This window comes from Anomaloglossus baeobatrachus, chromosome 5 (genome assembly GCF_048569485.1).
Source record: "Anomaloglossus baeobatrachus isolate aAnoBae1 chromosome 5, aAnoBae1.hap1, whole genome shotgun sequence".
Taxonomy (NCBI): Eukaryota; Metazoa; Chordata; class Amphibia; order Anura; family Aromobatidae; genus Anomaloglossus; species Anomaloglossus baeobatrachus.
In genome coordinates, this window is record NC_134357.1 from 55,854,846 (window position 1) to 55,875,385 (window position 20,540).

The following is a 20,540-nucleotide window of genomic DNA, read 5'->3' on the forward strand; positions in this document are numbered from 1 at the left end:
AACTCTACCTATCAGACATTTATGACATATTATAATTGTTTATAAAAAATATGAAAGTCATGGAACGGTTTCCTCAAGGGTTGGGCGGTTCATTTGAAATTCAAATACAACAGCTTTGTCAATTTTTTTCAAAGCAATTGATTTGTGTTGAATAAGTTTAACAAACCTAATTGCCTAGAAAATATGTGACTAAAGGCCCTGTTACACGCTGCAATTTATCTGACGATATGTGGTCGGGGTCACGGTTTTTGTGACGCACTTCCGTCGTCGTTAGCGACGTCGTTGCGTGTGATATCTACAAGCGACTCCAAACGATCGTAAAACTTGCGAATATCGTTGATCGTTGACACGTCGTTCATTTTCAAAATATTGTTCGTCGTTTCGAACGCAGCAGACATATTGCTACGTTTGACACAACATAGTTAGTGCGTCCTTCATCAGCGACGCGGGCGTGTCGTTACGAGCAATGCTCCACGCCTCCTCCGCTCTGGTTGGTGTCACGCCAGGGTGTATTCTATGGACAATTATACGCCTCCGAGATTGCCGGAATCGTTGGGAGGAATGCTGTGTGACAGTGTCCACACGACTGCCTTGGTTAAACAATATATCGCTGAACGATGTAGCGTCGTTTGTAAGATGGATACATGTGACCGCTAAAAAACGACCTATGAGCGATCTCTGCAAATCGTAGCAACGATCTGGGCGTGTCACATCGCTAACAAGGTCGCTAGTGATGTTGCAGCGTGTAAAGTGGCCTTAACACTCTTGGATGTCCTTGAACTGTATTAAACTTGAGCTGTGCAGCACAAGCACGACTTCTTTAATGTCCAAGTGATCTCAACCTATATGGTTAGGTGTAAAAGGATACGAAACAATGGTAACAGGCATCATTATTTAACCACACACTGCAGTTTCAGACTTTGAACCTGTTTTGGACCTGTTTTGGGGTCTAGATGCTTGCCTTGCTTGTTGCATATTCATACAGATGCTGTGCAAACTGAACAAGCCGTGACATTTTTTCATGGTGTGGTTAAAACATTATACCTCTTTGAGGAGTATAAAAAACTTTGCTCTTGGCTAAATAAGGAAATTATATTTTTTTTTCACAAGCTGTCCAAAAATTATCCCTTAATCTAGGAAGACAAAGCAAGTGTATTATCTTTAACATGAAGAAATAGGAGTGAAAAAAATTATACCTTGTGTGGGATCTGCAAGATGTTTGCTACTCAGAAAATGATAAAGCAGTTACAAAAGATTTTTATGAAGCCATCCAAAACGTACCCCTTTTTTAGGGAGACAAACCAGGTGTATTGTTTTCAAAGTAAAGAATCAATGGCTTGTTGTCACCAAGCCTTTTCCAAAAAATTGCCCTATTCTGGGAGCTGCTTCATGTTTTGTACACTCAAACAAGTATGTCTTCCAGCATCAGTCAGTACTTTTTTAGAACTGTGTGGAGCCAGGAGAGGAGTCTGATGTGGCTGTACAGTGGTAGCAGCATGAACAGCACATTGCAGTATTGGGACGGGATGTAAGGAGATATGTGGCAGTTTAGGGTCAGTAACAGCAGCTTTGGCAGCAACAATACTACAGATAAAGATGAGATGAGAGACAGGGAGTTGATGCCCATATGAGTATGAGCCTTTGGTTCAGATGGCAAAAAAAAAAGTGTAGAAGACAGTCAACGAAAAGTCAGGGAGGCTTTGGTATCATCTATAGGCGAATGAAGGTTTACATTGATCCGTACCTGATACATTTTCAAAAATATTAGGTTTTCCACAGTGCAATGGATAACCTATTCCACTTGTGTGACAAAGCCACCAACAGCGTTGAACACCCTCTCCAACATTACAGAAGGCTGGACAAGACAGTATGTCCATAGCAAACTGAGCCAGTTATTGTCACTGCTCCAGTTAGATTACTCTGCAGTTTAATAAGACCCGCTGCCGAGAGTAAATTATCTTTATTCCTCCAAGCAGTCTCAGATTCAGTTTTAGTCACGGTTGTGTGCCTAGTGATCAGCGCCTGTAACTGCTCCCCAGGGCTGACTGACAACTGGCTTCAATATTGAGCTGGCTGTCAGTTAGTGCCGGGGGCGTTTTTACAGTCAGTGACTGGACAGATACTGGCATGACAAACAGAGCAGAACATGAGAGACAGTCTGAATAGAGAACGGCTGGACAGGCAGAGGAAGGTAAGAAACTTCCGGCATGGGTCATCAGGCTAAGGTGACCAGGCGAGGGACATCAGGCACACAGGACATCAAACACAGGTGCAGCCAGAACAGGACCTCAGGAGGAACTCCGGTCATCAGGGTCCAGATGATCAGGCATGGAACTCCGTTCAGCAGGGCTCAGGTCATCAGGCACGGATTACCAGGCACAGGTCATCGGACACAGGTTCAGCCGGGACAGGACATCTGGAGGAACTTCGGTCATCAGGGTCCAGGTCATCAGCCATGGATCAGCAGGCATGGAACATCGTGCACAGGACATCGGACACAGGTGCAGCCGAGATGGCTGAGACAGACAAGGCGACAGGTGCCGGATACAGGCTGGTACCAGGGAAGAGAAAGAACAGGTCCAAGGATACAGAAAGGATTGGTATAGCAGATCAGAACTGGTTGCATGCAGGACTGGTGCTGTAGGCTGGGAGACCAGAGTAGACAATAAGGACCAACACACAGGCTGGGATCAAATCCTAATGCATTGCTCAGGCCTCTTCCATCAAAAGAGGAAACTGTAAGCACCTGGAGTCACCCAATGATAGACTGGGTGTAACGGGGTGCCAGGGGTGCCTCTGGGCTTGTAGTCGTGGCCCCTTCTGTCAGGCTTACCCCTGGCTCCGCCGTCACTATCGGGACAGGAGATGTCTTGGTGGGGCAGAGTGTGGTGGTGCAGATGTCGTCCGACGTATAAACACTCTCCAGGCATGCTTCGATGCAAATAAAAGACATTCTTTATTTCACAACTCTTTCCAAAAACCGGCAGTTACAGATGACTTCACGTTCTTTTCTTAGCTGGGGAAAGCCTGCCCTGACGTCTCCTCCAGTGGGGATGTGCCCGGCTACTCTACTTCACCTGGCTCCCACTTATGGCTACCCACAGCCCGGACCCACACCGGGACTGCTTCGCACTATGAGGTTCCGCCCGCTCCTTTTCTCTCCGGCTTCCCTGTTCTTCCAGCTCCCTTCTTTCTTTCTTTCTTTCTGCCCACTCAGCTCCACACTCTGCCCCTGGCTGTTTCTTCTCTCCTGTCCCAGACACAACTGCCTTCAGCACACACTTCCTTTCCCCCTAAGCTGCCGGCTCCTCCTCCCTCCTGTACAGTTTCTATGGGGACAGCATTAACCACTTCAGAGAAAACCTGTGCTTCCTTGTAAGGGGTCTGCCCACCCCTTACATACCTCCCCTCTTTAAGCCTAAGCCTCCCGGCAAGGCACAAATCTAAAATCACATTTTAAAACTAAACAAAGTCATTTTAATGAAACTGCGAACATGTTCACCTGAGGGCACCCGCGAGGGCACACCAGTCCAGCGCCCGGAGTTCCTCCTGGAAGCTCCCGGTCTTAGTCGTGCCCGGAGGCCGTCAGCAGGCACTCCCGGTCTTAGTGGAGTTTCTGCCCGAAGGCTTTTGCAGCACTCCCGGTCTTAGACGTTAGCTGGCAGGAACACAACTCGGCAAAAATCTTCTTAATGACGCGGAGGGAGCCCCTGGCTCAGTCCAGCATCAGGCTCTCTTCCGGGCTCAGCAACTTGAACGGTTACAAACAACACACCTTCTTCCGGCTCAAAACAACGCCGGTGTTGAACAAAAACAGGCCCGCCATCTTCCGGTCTTGAAAAGTCACTCCGGATGATATGCACGTTGCCATTCGGCTCGTTGGGCCTGCACGTACTCCAACAGGGACTGTCCGGGCAACCGGCGCAGCCTCCGGAAGGGCTCGTAGTTGGCGGGTTGATCCAACATCTCGGGTGGGAGAGTTCAGCTAGCACCGGTCTTTGCTGCGACCGCCGCCGGTATTGGCATTCCTCCCACTCGATTTCCTGTTGCCACTGTGCGGCCTCTTGTGTAGTGGGCCGCTCCGGTCCTCCTGGCACAGCCGGTAGGTTAAGGGTGGGTCCTTCCGCAGCCGCAGTCTGCTTCGGGCGTCCTCTGCCCAGGCTAGTCGCTACTAGTGCGGCTACCGCAGCTTGCTGTCTTCCTGGAGTCTCCATCTTGCTCTGAGTCAGCGTTTCTGGTAATGGCGTCGGGGTCAGTGGAGATGCTGGAGGAAGTGGAGGCGGGCTTACTTTTCCCGCTCTTGGGTATACTCCACCCCCAGTCTCACACATCAGGTCGACCCCTACGCGGCGGTTCTTCTTTTTCTCTGGAACATCGCCCACTTCACATATCTTCCTTCGTGCCCTGGGACCGGCACCTCCCCTCTTTGGGCGGAGTACTCCGAACTTCTTTTTCGGCACCGGCCAGCCCCAGGCTCTTCTTTTGGCGCCAATTCTGCGCGCGCTTTCTGTGTCTTCACAGACAACGGGCATCTTGCCGCCATCTTGTGCCCGGTCCAACGCCTTAGGCACTTCTTCCTCTTCCCACCATGGGATCGGGACTCTTTTCCAATAATCTGGATCCAGTGTCCTCGGCATCACTTGATCTCCTTCTTCTTGGAGCGAGACCCCTTGCATATGATCCGGATCCTGCCGACTACGCCACATGTAACGGGGTGCCAGGGGTGCCTCTGGGCTTGTAGTCGTGGCCCCTTCTGTCAGGCTTACCCCTGGCTCCGCCGTCACTATCAGGACAGGAGATGTCTTGGTGGGGCAGAGTGTGGTGGTGCAGATGTCGTCCGACGTATAAACACTCTCCAGGCATGCTTCGATGCAAATAAAAGACATTCTTTATTTCACAACTCTTTCCAAAAACCGGCAGTTACAGATGACTTCACGTTCTTTTCTTAGCTGGGGAAAGCCTGCCCTGACGTCTCCTCCAGTGGGGATGTGCCCGGCTACTCTACTTCACCTGGCTCCCACTTATGGCTACCCACAGCCCGGACCCACACCGGGACTGCTTCGCACTATGAGGTTCCGCCCGCTCCTTTTCTCTCCGGCTTCCCTGTTCTTCCAGCTCCCTTCTTTCTTTCTTTCTTTCTGCCCACTCAGCTCCACACTCTGCCCCTGGCTGTTTCTTCTCTCCTGTCCCAGACACAACTGCCTTCAGCACACACTTCCTTTCCCCCTAAGCTTCCGGCTCCTCCTCCCTCCTGTACAGTTGCTATGGGGACAGCATTAACCACTTCAGAGAAAACCTGTGCTTCCTTGTAAGGGGTCTGCCCACCCCTTACACTGGGGACACTTTAGCAAGGTGTGCATGCTTCCTCTTAAAGGGACAGAAAGTGTGTATGCCTTCCCCCAAGGCTGGAAACCAGGTAACCCCGCTCAGCATGCGCGGAGTCTGGGGCCTAGATCTGGAGGTCAGGAGTCCAGGACCAACAGACACGTGGGCATCTGCGAGGGTGATGAGGCATGGACTGGACTACAGGTGGATGGCAATGAAGGGACACAGAGAACCACGTGACATGTGGGTGGCTACAGTGGAGTACAGAGGACAACGCTACACGTGGAAGACCATGCAGGTAAGCAGGGAACCGAGCAGCACGAGGATGACACGAGGGGGACTTCAACTACCCCGATATAGACTGGGAAACTGAAACCTGCATATCTCAGAAAGGAAACCGGCTTCTGTCAGTAGCTAAGGATAATTATCTGTCCCAACTTGTGCCGGGCCCAACTAGAGGGGCAGCCCTTCTGGACTTAATTTTAAGCAACAGGCCAGATAGAATAACAGACGTACGAGTGGATGGGCACCTAGGGAATAGTGACCACAATATAATACAATTCCACTTGTCCAGGGCCGGCTCTAGGTTTTTGTGGGCCCCGGGCGGAAGAGTCCCAGTGGGCCCCATAAACACGCAGACACACACACATACACAGATACATACATATACATATTTAAAGACAAACTCACAAAAATACATATAAACAGACAAATCTATACAGTCATATGCACTGACATACATAGATACACATCAAACATGCATACATACAGACACGCATACTGCTCTGCTGCATATATATATATACATACATACAGACACGCATACTGCTCTGCTGCATATATATATATATACATACATACAGACACGCATACTACTCTGCTGCATATATACATACATACAGACACGCATACTGCTCTGCTGCATATATATATATATATATATATATACATACATACAGACACGCATACTACTCTGCTGCATATATACATACATACAGACACGCATACTGCTCTGCTGCATATATATATATATATACATACATACAGACACGCATACTACTCTGCTGCATATATACATACATACATACAGACACGCATACTACTCTGCTGCATATATACATACATACATACAGACACGCATACTACTCTGCTGCATATATACATACATACAGACAGACACGCATACTGCTCTGCTGCATATATACATACATACATACAGACACGCATACTACTCTGCTGCATATATACATACATACAGACACGCATACTGCTCTGCTGCATATATACATACATACATACAGACACGCATACTGCTCTACTGCATATATACATACATACATACAGACACGCATACTGCTCTGCTGCATATATACATACATACAGACAGACACGCATACTACTCTGCTGCATATATACATACATACATACAGACACGCACACTGCTCTGCTGCATATTTACATACATACATACAGACACGCATACTGCTCTGCTGCATATATACATCCATACATACAGACACGCATACTACTCTGCTGCATATATACATACATACAGACACGCATACTGCTCTGCTGCATATATACATACATACATACAGACACGCATACTGCTCTGCTGCATATATACATACATACATACAGACACGCATACTGCTCTGCTGCATGCATACATACATACAAACACACACGCGGCTCTGCGGGGCCCACACACACGCGGCTCTGCGGGGCCCACACACGCACGGGGGGACAGGGAGGGGCGGGGAGGGAGTGATGTCCCACATACTGATCAGGTCACGGTGCAGATGGGGCCCACACAGCGCCGGAGGGAAGCGATGTGCTGGGGGTCGCTGGCTGGCACTGTAACTCCTTCATCTGTGCGACCGAGCAGGATGCCGGGCGGTAGCTCCGCCCACAGATGATGCTCAATGCAGGAGAACACAGTGAATGCTGTGGTCTGCGGGCCTTAAAGGGCCGGCAGCCACAGTTTCCAGTGCCAAGGACTGCGGTCCCCGGAACTCGGCCCGGGGGCAGCAGAACTGACGAGGCCGAGTGGGCCCCCCCAGCTCTCCAGGGCCCCGGCATTTGCCCGGGTATGCCGCGTGCTGACGCCGGCCCTGCACTTGTCCTTCAGTAAGGTGCCTTGGAGGGGGGTTACAAAAACGCTGAATTTCAGGAAAGCAAAGTTTGATCAGCTTAGAGAAGACCTTCGCCAAATTGATTGGGACAATGTCCTCAAAAATGGGAGCACAGAAAATAAGTGGGAAATTTTTAAATCGGTATTAAACACCCACTGCGAGTGAGCCATACCATACGGAAATAAAAGGGATAGGAACAGGAGAAAACCAATGTGGCTAAATAAGGATGTAAAAGGGGCAATAAATAATAAGAAAAAGGCATTTAAAAAGCTAAAACAAGAAGGCAGCGAAGAAGCATTAAAAATATATAGAGAAAAAAATAAAATGTGTAAAAAACAAATACATTTAGCAAAAGTAGAAACTGAGAGACTCATTGCTAAGGAAAGTAAAACAAGTCCCAAACTATTCTTTAATTATATAAACAGAAAAAAGATTAAAATTGATGGTGTTGGCCCTTTAAAGAATAATGAGGGTAAAATCATAGAAAGCGATGTGGGAAAAGCAAATGTTTTAAATACTTTTTTCTCAACTGTGTTCACACAGGAAAAGCATATGCCACAGGAAATGCAGAGTGATCATGTAAACGCTTCATTAAGTATGACCTGCCTAACCCAGGAAGAAGTGCAGAACCGACTTAGTAACATTAAAATTGACAAATCACCAGGCCCTGATGGCATTCACCCTCGGGTATTAAGGGAGTTAAGTAATGTGATAGACAGGCCTCTATTCCTTATATTTAAAGACTCTATAGAAACTGGGTCTGTTCCACTGGATTGGCGGCTAGCAAATGTGGTACCAATATTCAAAAAAGGGTGTAAAAGGGAACCTGGAAACTATAGGCCGGTAAGCTTAACATCTGTTGTGGGTAAAATGTTTGAAGGGTTTTTAAGGGATACTATTATGGAATGTCTCAATGTTAATAATTGTTTAACTCCATATCAACATGGATTTATGAAGGATCGCTCCTGTCAAACTAACCTGATCAGCTTCTATGAGGATGTAAGCTCTCACATGGACCGAGGAGAATCATTGGATGTCATTTATCTCGACTTCGGTAAAGCATTTGACACTGTCCCACATAAAAGACTGATAAGTAAAATAAGAAAGCTTGGGCTCGGGGAAAATGTGTGTAGATGGGTAGGTAGCTGGCTTAGTGATAGAAAACAAAGAGTGGTTATTAATGGCGCATACTCAGATTGGGCCAGGGTTACTAGTGGGGTGCCACAGGGGTCTGTATTGGGCCCCCTACTATTTAATATATTTATTAATGATCTGGTGGATGGTTTACAGAGTAAAATATCAGTATTTGGAGATGATACAAAACTATGTAAGGTAGTTAACACAAAGGAGGACAGTTTGCAACTACAGATGGATTTGAGTAAATTGGAGAATTGGGCTGAAAAATGGCATATGAGGTTTAACACAGATAAGTGTAAGGTTATGCACATGGGAAGGAGAAACAGATGCTACGATTACTTACTAAATGGGAAACTGCTGGGGAAATCAGACATGGAAAAAGACTTAGGCATCTTAGTCAATAAGAATCTAAATTGGAGTGCCCAGTGTCAGGCAGCAGCCACCAAAGCAAATAGGGTGATGGGATGCATTAGAAGAGGTCTGGGGGCACGAGATGAAAACATCATTCTCCCTCTGTACAAATCACTCGTCAGACCACACTTGGAGTGTTGTGTGCAATTTTGGGTGCCGGTGCTCAAGAAAGACATTACTGAACTTGAAAGGGTTCAGAGGCGGGCTACTAAAATAATAAATGGAGTGGGTGCATTACAATACACGGAAAGGTTATCAAAATTAGGTCTATTTACTCTAGAAAAGAGAAGACTTAGGGGAGACTTAATAAATACAGTGCCTACAAGTAGTATTCAACCCCCTGCAGATTTAGCAGGTTTACACATTCGGAATTGACTTGGCATTGTGACATTTGGACTGTAGATCAGCCTGGAAGTGTGAAATGCACTGCAGCAAAAAAGAATGTTATTTATTTTTTATTTTTTTTTTTTAAATGGTGAAAAGTTTATTCAGAGGGTCATTTATTATTCAACCCCTCAAACCACAAGAATTCTGTTTGGTTCCCCTAAAGTATTAAGAAGTATTTCAGGCACAAATAACAATGAACTTCACATGTTTGGATTAATTATCTCTTTTTCCAGCCTTTTCTGACTAATTAAGACCTTCCCCAAACTTGTGAACAGCACTCATACTTGGTCAACATGGGAAAGACAAAGGAGCATTCCAAGGCCATCAAAGACAAGATCGTGGAGGGTCACAAGGCTGGCAAGGGGTACAAAACCCTTTCCAAGGAGTTGGGCCTGTCTCCACTGTTGGGAGCATCATCCGGAAGTGGAAGGCTTATGGAACTACTGTTAGCCTTCCACGGCCTGGACAGCCTTTGAAAGTTTCCACCCGTGCCGAGGCCAGGCTTGTCCGAAGAGTCAAGGCTAACCCAAGGACAACAAGGAAGGAGCTCCGGGAAGATCTCATGGCAGTGGGGACATTGGTTTCAGTCAATACCATAAGTAACGTACTCCACCGCAATGGTCTCCGTTCCAGACGAGCCCGTAAGGTACCTTTACATTCAAAGCGTCATGTCAAGGCTCGTCTACAGTTTGCTCATGATCACTTGGAGGACTCTGAGACAGACTGGTTCAAGGTTCTCTGGTCTGATGAGACCAAGATCGAGATCTTTGGTGCCAACCACACACGTGACGTTTGGAGACTGGATGGCACTGCATACGACCCCAAGAATACCATCCCTACAGTCAAGCATGGTGGTGCCAGCATCATGCTGTGGGGCTGTTTCTCAGCCAAGGGGCCTGGCCATCTGGTCCGCATCCATGGGAAGATGGATAGCACGGCCTACCTGGAAATTTTGGCCAAGAACCTCCGCTCCTCCATCAAGGATCTTAAGATGGGTCGTCATTTCATCTTCCAACAAGACAACGACCCAAAGCACACAGCCAAGAAAACCAAGGCCTGGTTCAAGAGGGAAAAAATCAAGGTGTTGCAGTTGCCTAGTCAGTCTCCTGACCTTAACCCAATTAAAAACTTGTGGAAGGAGCTCAAGATTAAAGTCCACATGAGACACCCAAAGAACATAGATAACTTGGAGAAGATCTGCATGGAGGAGTGGGCCAAGATAACTCCAGAGACCTGTGCCGGCCTGATCAGGTCTTATAAAAGACGATTATTAGCTGTAATTGCAAACAAGGGTTATTCTACAAAATATTAAACCTAGGGGTTGAATAATAATTGACCCACACTTTTATGTTGAAAATTTATTAAAATTTAACTGAGCAACATAACTTGTTGGTTTGTAAGATTTATGCATCTGTTAATAAATCCTGCTCTTGTTTGAAGTTTGCAGGCTCTAACTTATTTGCATCTTATCAAACCTGCTAAATCTGCAGGGGGTTGAATACTACTTGTAGGCACTGTATGTACAAATATATCAGAGGGCCATATAGAGATCTCTCCCATGATCTGTTTGTCTCAAGGACTATGACAAGAACAAGGGGGCATTCTCTTTGATTGGAGGAAAGAAAATTCCTACATCAGCATAGAAGAGGGTTCTTCACGGTAAGAGCAGTGAGGCTCTGGAACTCTCTTCCTGAAGAAGTGGTGATGGCCAACTCACTGAATGAATTTAAGAGAGGAATGGATGCTTTTCTTGATAGCAAAAGTATAGAAGGTTATAAATAGCATAATCTTACAGGTAGATAGAAGAGCGACCAAGAGTATTAGAGGAATGGGTGGGCTGCAACACCAAGACAGGTTATTAAACTTGGGGTTATTTAGTTTGGAAATACAAAGGCTTAGGGGGGATCTAATCCCAATAAATAAACATATAAGGGGACAGTACAGAGACCTTTCCAAAGATCTCTTTACAACCTAGGCCTGCGACTGGAACACGGGAGCATCCGCTACGTCTTGAGGAAAGAAGGTTTAATCATAATCACAGACGGGGATTCTTTACTGTACGAGCAGTGAGACTATGGAACTCTCTGCTGCATGATGTTGTAATGATTGATTCACTACTAACATTTAAGCAGATCCTGGACGCCTTTATTGAAAAATATAATATTACCAGTTATGTATATTAGATTTTATGACAGGGTGTTGATCCAGGGAACTAGTCTGATTGCCGTATGTGGAGTCAGGAAGGAATTTTTTTCCCCATTGGAGCTTATTTGACACATTGGGGTTTTTTTTGCCTTCCTCTGGATCAACATGTTAGGCTACGGGTTGAACTAGATGGACTTAGAGTCTCCCTTCAACCTTAAAAACTATGAAACTATGAAACTATGACTGTGCAGGAAAGAGGATGGAGCAGGGACATGGTGCTAGAACGAAGAGGAGCAGCGGCACACTAAGGAAGCCAACACTACAGTTCTACGACTACATCTATGTAGTAGGTATGGTTCAAGTACTGTATACATGTAGTAAGCTTAGTTTTGTTACCACATCTATGTAAAAGGCATTTATCCTTTACCATAGCTATATATTAATTTTGCTTCTGTTAACATGTCTATATAGGAAGATTGATTGCATTATATAAATGCAGTAAACTTGCGTCTGGTACTGTATCTATGTACAGTAGTTGGACTATTACTGTTTATGTAATATGGTTCTGTTAGCAAATCTCTATATATTGTAAGCTGGGTTCTGTTTAAGTAGTCATATTATAAGTTTGGTTTTGTTACAATATCTCTGTAGTACGTTTAGCTCTGTTAATATATCTATGTTGGAAGATTTATTCTATTACTGTAGCTGTGTAGTAAGACTGTTACTGTATCTCTATTCTATGTAGTAATTTTTTTATTTTTTTTATTTTTTTTTATATTGGCTCTGTTACCATATCTGTGTAAAAGGCTTGGTTCAGTTACAGTATAAATGTACTAATCATGGTCATTTTTCTGTATTTATGTAGAAACCTAGGTCGTTTACCTTATCGATGTTAAAATAAAAAATAATATGCCTTTACTCCGCAGTCAGCGGTAAATACATTAAAGATGGTGTGCTACTCATGAGCCAGTTATTTTTGTGCTTGCCGCACAGGGTAAAATTTGCCAACTAGTTCTTGTCTATCCTATCATGCAGACAACGTTATTCAAATCCTTAGAGTAAAACTATAAATATATTAAATAAAGTTAGAATAAGAGTAACCCACCAAATTGCGAGAGGAGAAGAAATGTGACCTCACACTGGCCCATTAAAATATTCAACCTAACCCTATCATACTTGGTAATATCGCATCACATTGGATGTGGCATTTGTTATGACATTTTATGGAAAGAAATTCTTTAATTATCTGATGCTTCAATGTAATTATAATGTATGGAAAACAGGACCTTACCTTTCCACTGAAATTAGCACAAAGATGGGATTTAATTCTTAAATGATAGTAACGCTGAAGATATGGGCGACAAATAGAAACAGTAAAATTTCCTTGGACTGGCTTCCCATATGTGTATCTGAGAGATAAAAAAATAAGTCTTATGAGGCTTACCAACTATAAAAAATGACATAGAAATAGCAAAAATATCACTTTGTTAAAAAATAATAAATAAATAAAAAAAATACTTTTAAAGAACCAAAGATGCAACATGAATTATTGTAAGTCAATGAAAGGAGGAAGGGGCAGGGGAAAACTGAATCCAGCACCAAAAATTATTTTATATAAAAAAAACAAAAATTTATTGAGGCATATAAGTTAAAAATATGAAAACCGCAAAGGGGGGGGGAGGGGTATCATGGGATCCTTACGCGTTTCGGACAGGAGGTTAAAAACATGTCGTTATTCATAGGCCTATGAATAAGGACATGTTTTTAACCTCATGTCTGAAACGGGTAAGGATACCATGATACCCCTTTCCCCCCCTTTGCGATTTTCATATTTTTAACTTGTATGCCTCAATAAATTTTTGATTTTTTTATATAAAATAATTTTTGGTGCCGAATTCAGTTTTCCCCTGCCCCCTTCCTCCTTTCATTGACTTGCTGTTGATTCCAGACTGGGCTATGCTGGAGGATCCGTGCACCGAAAATTTTTCCGGGGACCATACATCCTGGTAAGCTGAAAATACTTGTTTCTGTTCAACATAAATTATTGTTCCTACTTCAGTAGCATATCAATTTGTTCTAAAAACAACATTGATGAAGGTTTGACCTCTTAAATGGAATGTGGATTTTTTTTTATCCAATAAAGGGTGCTGCGACATCGCTAGCGATAGCGAGCGATGTCTTGTGCAATAGCACCTGCCCACGTCGCTGTTTCGTCATGGGGGTGATCGCTACCGTAGCGAACAATATCACTACGGCAGTGTCACACGCACATACCTGCTTAGCGACGTCGCTGGAGACACCGAACAATCCCTCCTATAAGGGGGCGGTTCGATCTGCGTCACAGAGGCATCACTAAGCGGCCGCCCAATAGCAGAGGAGGGGCGGAGATGAGCGGCTGGAACATGCCGCCCACCTCCTTCCTTCCTCATTGCCGGTGGACGCAGGTAAGGAGATGTTCGTCATTCCTGCGGTGTCACACATAGCGATGTGTGATGCCGCAGGAACGACAACCAACCAGCGGCATGCACCACCAACGATATTATGAAAAGCGACGTGTCAACGATCAACGATTTTTGACATTTTTTGCGATCGTTGATCGTCGCTCCTTTTAGTCACAGACAATGATATCGCTAACGGCGCCGGATGTGCGTCACGAACACCGTGACCCCGACGATATATCATTAGCGATATCGTTGTGTGTAAAGTACCCTTAAGTCTTTATTGTCATTTTGTTGAAAAGTAACAACACTTATGAAACGAGAGAAAATTAAACATTGAGTGCACAAACAAACACAGCTCCCTAGCAAGGGGGCAGCAAAGCATAAGAATAATAATACAAATAAAAAACATCAGTTCACCAAATTTGGATCTATGCAGATTCTTAACAAGAAGAAACTTACAAAATTGGATAAAATCCAATGGTAAATGGTAAGCCAGTCAGCAAGCAGATAGGGAAGGGGAGAACGTGACCGGGCACAGATACAACCAACAAAGTCTAACAAGAAAGTAGCACAACATATGCGGCACCACCCGACTGTCGTGCATCTCATTCACCGCAATCCCGATTGCTCCGCAGGACGTTCTGGCTGAGACTGGAGGTGCTCTGCTTCTCAAACCCAGGACTACATAAAGCAGTAATTCAAGTACACAGAAGAACGGCAGCACACTTCAGTCATGAAAGTTTTCTTATTTTATTGATCCAGGTGTGTAAAAAGAGCAGTCATAGTGTGTTCATGGAAACAGGGGGTGAGGTTGCAGACAGGAGCACTGAACGACGGTGATGACGGCTGTTTTGTGGACCCGTAGAAGCGCCAATAGGCACAAAACGGCCATTGTCCAGCTCAGTGCTCCTGTCTGCACCCTCTCCCCCTGTTTCCATGAACACACTGTGTCTGCTGTTTTTGCACACCTGGATCAAGAAAAAAAAACTTTCACAATTTGAAGTGTGCTGCTGTTCTTCTGTGTACAGGAAGACAGCCAAGTGACACACTCACGGGGGTCTCTGGAATTACTCGTCACCGGTCGCCGGTGTGGTTTGGGATGTCACAGCGGCCTGGCCCTGTTCCATGACCCCATCAGTGTCAATAAAGATGGTGATGAGGATGATGGGAGTAGTTATTTGTGACACCACCTGTGGTATGAGCTGCCTCTGCGGAGAGTCTCTGTATTCTGGGGCAGATGGTAACACAGCTCGGATGTTGCAGCTCTCCACAGGTAGAGCCAGGCCCCAGGGAGGATGATGCTGGTAGTAGTAGTCTATGGCGCCGGAACGCAGGAGCGCCGACAACGGTTGAGATGAGATGACACAATGGTTGCAGTTCAAGGTCTTTACTCACTGAACTGTCAACGCCTTTGGAGTGCTGGGCTATGCTGTTGTGGGCCTCAGCCGATCCCGGGTAGCTCAGAGGTCACAGCCGGTGTGCCTTCTGTGTGCTCTTTCTGGTAGTGCTCCCTCCATCCCAGCTCTTGGGCCGTGGAACAGGTCATGGATGCTGGCTGTGTTGCGGGCGGGGAGGACGCCGTCGCTGCTGCGCTCTCGCTAACGCTCGGGTCCGGCGCTGCTGCGGCTGCTGCTTGGTGGCTCGAGCGGTGGGCTGGATCCAGGGACTCGAGCGGCGCTCCTCGCCCGTGAGTGAAAGGGGTGGTTGGTTTGGGGGATTTAGTCCGTGACGCCACCCACGGGTCGTGGTGAAGATGGGCGCCACCGCTGCTGGTGACGGAGATCCCGGTAGCGATGGCAGGGAGCAGCTAGGATGTTATTTTCCCCCTCCGTGGGTAGGGGTCGGTGGTCCCGGGGCCCGATGAGGTGACGGGGAGGCAGAGTCGGTGAGGTGCAGGGCGCAGGGACAGCGCGGCGCGGTGCCGGATGGCACGGGTGTACTCACTCAGCAAGAATGGTACAAAGTCCTCTGGAAACCAAACGGCTGGATGGACGGGTCCCGCAGCCGGCTGCAGTGTCTCTCCCCGGACAGGTGATGGTGGCTGTCTTTCCCTGCACCTTGATGTTTTTCTTCTGACTACTATGGATTCCCAACGGTAGTCCGCTCCCCGGTGCATGGGTACCGGAGGAGCCCGTTTGCCCACAGGCACTGGCCCTTGGGTCTCTAGCCTTAGGCGGTAGCTGTTACCCTTACAGTGTAGGCGGTTGCCTTCAATGAGGACTTTTGCTGTTATGAAACCCCTGGGGTTCCAGTCACATTCGGATCTGACTGTTGTCGGCGGCTCCAAGCCTGGTCGGGGTCCAATGGCCCTGCCTGTGTGTGCTGGCTTCACTTCGCTCCCCGGTCGGTACCGGCAGGCCGTCGCCCGACCCCGGTCCTACGGTTCTGCGTTGCTCCACCACTCCTGCAGACAGCCACCACCGTCTGCCAACCTTGCTGTCAGTGCCTGGTCCACAAACCCAGACACCCAAGTGCTCACTCCTCTCACTTCAACCTCCAAGACTAAAACTGTCACTTTTCCTGCCTCCAGGACTGTGAACTCCTCGGTGGGTGGAGCCAACCACTTAGCTCCGCCCCACCTGGTGTGGACATCAGACCCTGGAGGGAGGCAACAAGGGTTTTGTGTTTGGCTGGTGTCCCTGTCTAATGGGGGATGGGGTGTTTGTGTGTTATCTGTGACGACCTGGCTAGGCCAGGGCGCCACATTCCCCCTTGGTGAAATGCAGACCGTCCGCAGGCTGCCTGTCCATCACCGGTTTTATTTTTCAACTGTAAAAAGATAAATAACATATAAAACATTTTAAACATATAAGCATTTCTTGTAAGGACACTTAAACGTTGCACATATAAACATTTTTAATGACGGACGGACGGATGTCTTCCGCTCTCCTACCCAAGCAACCTAGCCCTGATGCTGCCCCTAAGAAGTGGGCAGCACCCCTTGACCCCAGTCCAGGTTCAGGCTGCCCGTGCGGGAATGGGTACGGTAACTCGCACCCGGCTGTCACTTCAGGGAACCCCACGTCCTTGGGGGACCCCTGACCCCCGGAGGATGGCTACCAGTCCCGGTGGTGGCCGGGCCCCAGCCTGCTCTGCTGCGTGCCCTTCCTCCAATCTGCCTCTCCGAAGGCGGCTCCGACAGAAAATCAACCCTCGACTTATTTACAAGCCCTGCCAGTTTTCGGCCATGTCCATGAGTAGTCGCTCATGCAGGTGGGGGTAAAACTCAGAAAGTCCCTCCGGGGACAACTTGCCGGCAACAGCCGGAATAATCACATGGATAATCAGATGAAGGTTCACGGTTCATTAAAGTCATTCAATCAAACTGCTGAGGGTCCCAACGGGGGCAACTGCTTGCAACGGCGGACCGCTGCCTCTACGTAAGGTCATACTACTCCAGGACCTCTTCCTGCTCCACATCCGGACGGCTTGGTGGAGGAGGAGGGGGCTGGGGCCGCATTTTCTCACCGCGGCTCTTCATCTGCTTGACGTTCAGGGCGAACCAGCCCCTCTCCCCGCAGTGGCGGGTATAAGTCACTAGGTCGCCCGGCAATAGATCACGACCTGGATGGCCCATGGGAAGGTGCGAATTGACATCGCGGCGGGCCACGAATACTTCGGCCTCCAGGCCCGGCTCATAGATGAAGCCAAACCCCCTCCGCTGGTCGAATTGCCGGACTTGACAATCGTACACCGTGCCCTGCACCCGAAAGGTGGCATGGCGGAGTGCATCTTTCTCCCTGATCACCCTCGCTATCACTTCGGCCCTCTGCTGCTCTCTGGCGGCAATCTCCCGGCCCAACGGGATCGGTTCCCTGTCCTAGTACGGGGCGTTGGCAGACCCCTGCACCCGGGTCGGGCCCGCTGGACCGCACCCACACCGGCCACTACCGGTTCTCTTTCGTGGGGATCCTGCGGTGACATGGCCTGGACTGCGGCTTTGCAGTTGCTGCCTGGCGCAGCCTCAGCCTCAGCGGGGGACTCAGGGTTCGCTGACCTCACCGGTTGAGCCTTCGGGCCAGCAGCGGCCGGTTCTTCCACGGCCAGGCGTACTGCCGGAGCCGGGACGGCTTCAGGTGCGGCCACTTCCGGGGCCGATGGCTCCTTGTCGCGGACGGCTACTTCCCACGGGGCCTTCCACGGTAGCGAGAGGGACACAGGCCGTTCCCGAAAACGCCCCCAGGCCGGTCCTCTAGGGCCGACGGGTTGGCTTCCGCTACCGGTGTTGGGGGTAGCAGACCGAGCGGAGGGGCGACAGCAGCCGGTACGGATGGCGGGGGAAGCAGGAGGGTGAGCGGGCGCAGGCCAGGCCCCTCAGCCGCAGCGGCCGGTCCTTCTCGGACACAGGGGCGTGGGTCGCTTACCCGCTCCTCCAACTCTGCCTCAACGTCGCGTCTCCACACGGCCGCTGCCACTTCCTCCATCTCAGAAACCCAGCGCTCCATCAAGAACCGGACCTGGGCATGAAGGTGGCAGCACATTTGTGCGGTCTGGGCTTCCACCCATGCCGCTGTTCCTGGCGTGGGCTCAGGAATTTCCGCGGTGCCGGACGGATGGGACATCATGCGTGGCCGTGTTCCAGGAACCAATTGTTTGCAGAGTCCTGGCGTCCCCGCTTTTATAGCCTCGGCTACATCAGGCAGACACACTCTCGCGCCCCCTTGGTACTCTTCAGCACTTCCATTTGTTGGGGGCGGCGCTTCGCCTTCGCGCCTTCCCTGCTCGGAGAAGATGCTCAAGCGGGAGATTTTCGCACCAAGATGGTGGCACTTCAAAATTTTCGGCCGGACACCGCCAGCGGAGATCACAAGGCGCACGTCTACTGGTAAGTAGATGGGTTCAATCCTGTTCGTGACGCCAAGTTGTCGCGGGCGGGGAGGACGCCGTCGCTGCTGCGCTCTCGCTAACGCTCGGGTCTGGCGCTGCTGCGGCTGCTGCTCGGTGGCTCGAGCAGTGGGCCGGATCCGGGGACTCGAGCGGCACTCCTCGCCCGTGAGTGAAAGGGGTGGTTGGTTTGGGGAATTTAGTCTGTGACGCCACCCACGGGTCGTGGTGAAGATAGGCACCACCGCTGCTGGTGACGGGGATCCCGGGAGCGATGGCAGGGAGCAGCTAGGATGTTATTTTCCCCCTCCGTGGGTAGGGGTCGGTGGTCCCGGGGTCCGATGAGGTGACTGGGAGGCAGAGTCGGTGAGGTGCAGGGTTGCAGGGACAGCGCGGCGCGGTGCCAGATGGCAAGGGTGTACTCACTCAGCAAGAAAGGTACAAAGTCCTCTGTAAACCAAACGGCTGGATGGACGGGTCCCGCAGCCGGCTGCAGTGTCTCTCCCCGGACAGGTGATGGCGGCTGTCTTTCCCTGCACCTTGATGTTCTTCTTCTGACTACTATGGATTCCCAACGGTAGTCCGCTCCCCGGTGTATGGGTACCGGAGGAGCCCGTTTGCCCGCAGGCGCTGGCCCTTGGGTCTCTAGCCTTACGCGGTAGCTGTTACCCTCACGGTGTGGGCGGTTGCCTTCAATCGGGACTTTTGCTGTTATGAAACCCCTGGGCTTCCAGTCACATTCGGATCTGACTATTGTCGGCGGCTCCAAGCCTGGTCGGGGTCCGATGGCCCTGCCTGTGTGTGTTGGCTTCACTAACTCCCCGGTCGGTACCGGCGGGCCGTTGCCCGACCCCGGTCCTACGGTTCCGCGTTGCTCCACCGCTCCTGCAGACGGCCACCACCGTCTGCCAACCTTGCTGTCAGTGCCTGGTCCACAAACCCAGACACCCAAGTGCTCCCTCCTCTCACTTCAACCTCCAAGACTAAAACTGTCACTTTTCCTGCATAAAGGACTGTGAACTCCTCGGTGGGTGGAGCCAACCGCTTAGCTCCGCCCCACCTGGTGTGGACATCAGACCCTGGAGGGAGGCAACAAGGGTTTTGTGTTTGGCTGGTGTCCCTGTCTAATGGGGGGTGGGGTGTTTGTGTGTTATCTGTGACGACCTGGCTAGGCCAGGGCGTCACAGCTGCACTCTCCGCAAATCCTGGGATCCACCTTCTGGTGAAGAGCCCAGGTCGAGCTGCCAGCTCCAGACCACGGGTCCCTTGCTGAATTCGCTCTCCTATTGGTTCGTCTTGCTTGGACCGAAGTCCGGACTCGAATGACTATGTGTTAAGTTGCTCCTCACCTCCCCAAAGGTTGCACCACCCCCCAGGTGCTGAACTAGTGAACAGGAGGTCCCATACCTCGTAAAGGCCACCCCCAGCTCCGACTCTAACCCAGCCCCTGTGGTGATGGCAACTAAGCTGTGTGTTGTATGGAATGTGATAAACACTGGTGAATAACCTCCTCCTTACCTGGAATGAATATTGCACCTCACCAAGATGCAGTACCCTGTGGCGCCTAGAGCCGCAGGGGCGCCACACAAGCTTTTAGGTTAGAGTAGAATTGGCACAGCTATGAGATGGGCTGCCCAATCTCTCCAAATATGCAATATTTTGTTTCTGGCTTTAATGATAGAGGCCAAGGTGTACTCATACTGGAGAGGCGCGTTAACCTTATCTGCTACCAAAG

The 20,540-nt window shown here is 49.0% G+C and overlaps 1 protein-coding gene across 1 annotated transcript in view; it reads right to left on the minus strand.

The window, feature by feature from the left end:
• LOC142312620 (alpha-2-macroglobulin-like) overlaps positions 1-20,540 on the minus strand; it is a 179,558-nt gene that overhangs the window by 131,183 nt on the left and 27,835 nt on the right. Inside the window, exon 8 of the mRNA XM_075351615.1 lies at positions 12,832-12,949. Coding sequence (XP_075207730.1) covers positions 12,832-12,949 — 118 coding nt within the window. The remainder of the gene's footprint in view (positions 1-12,831; positions 12,950-20,540) is intronic.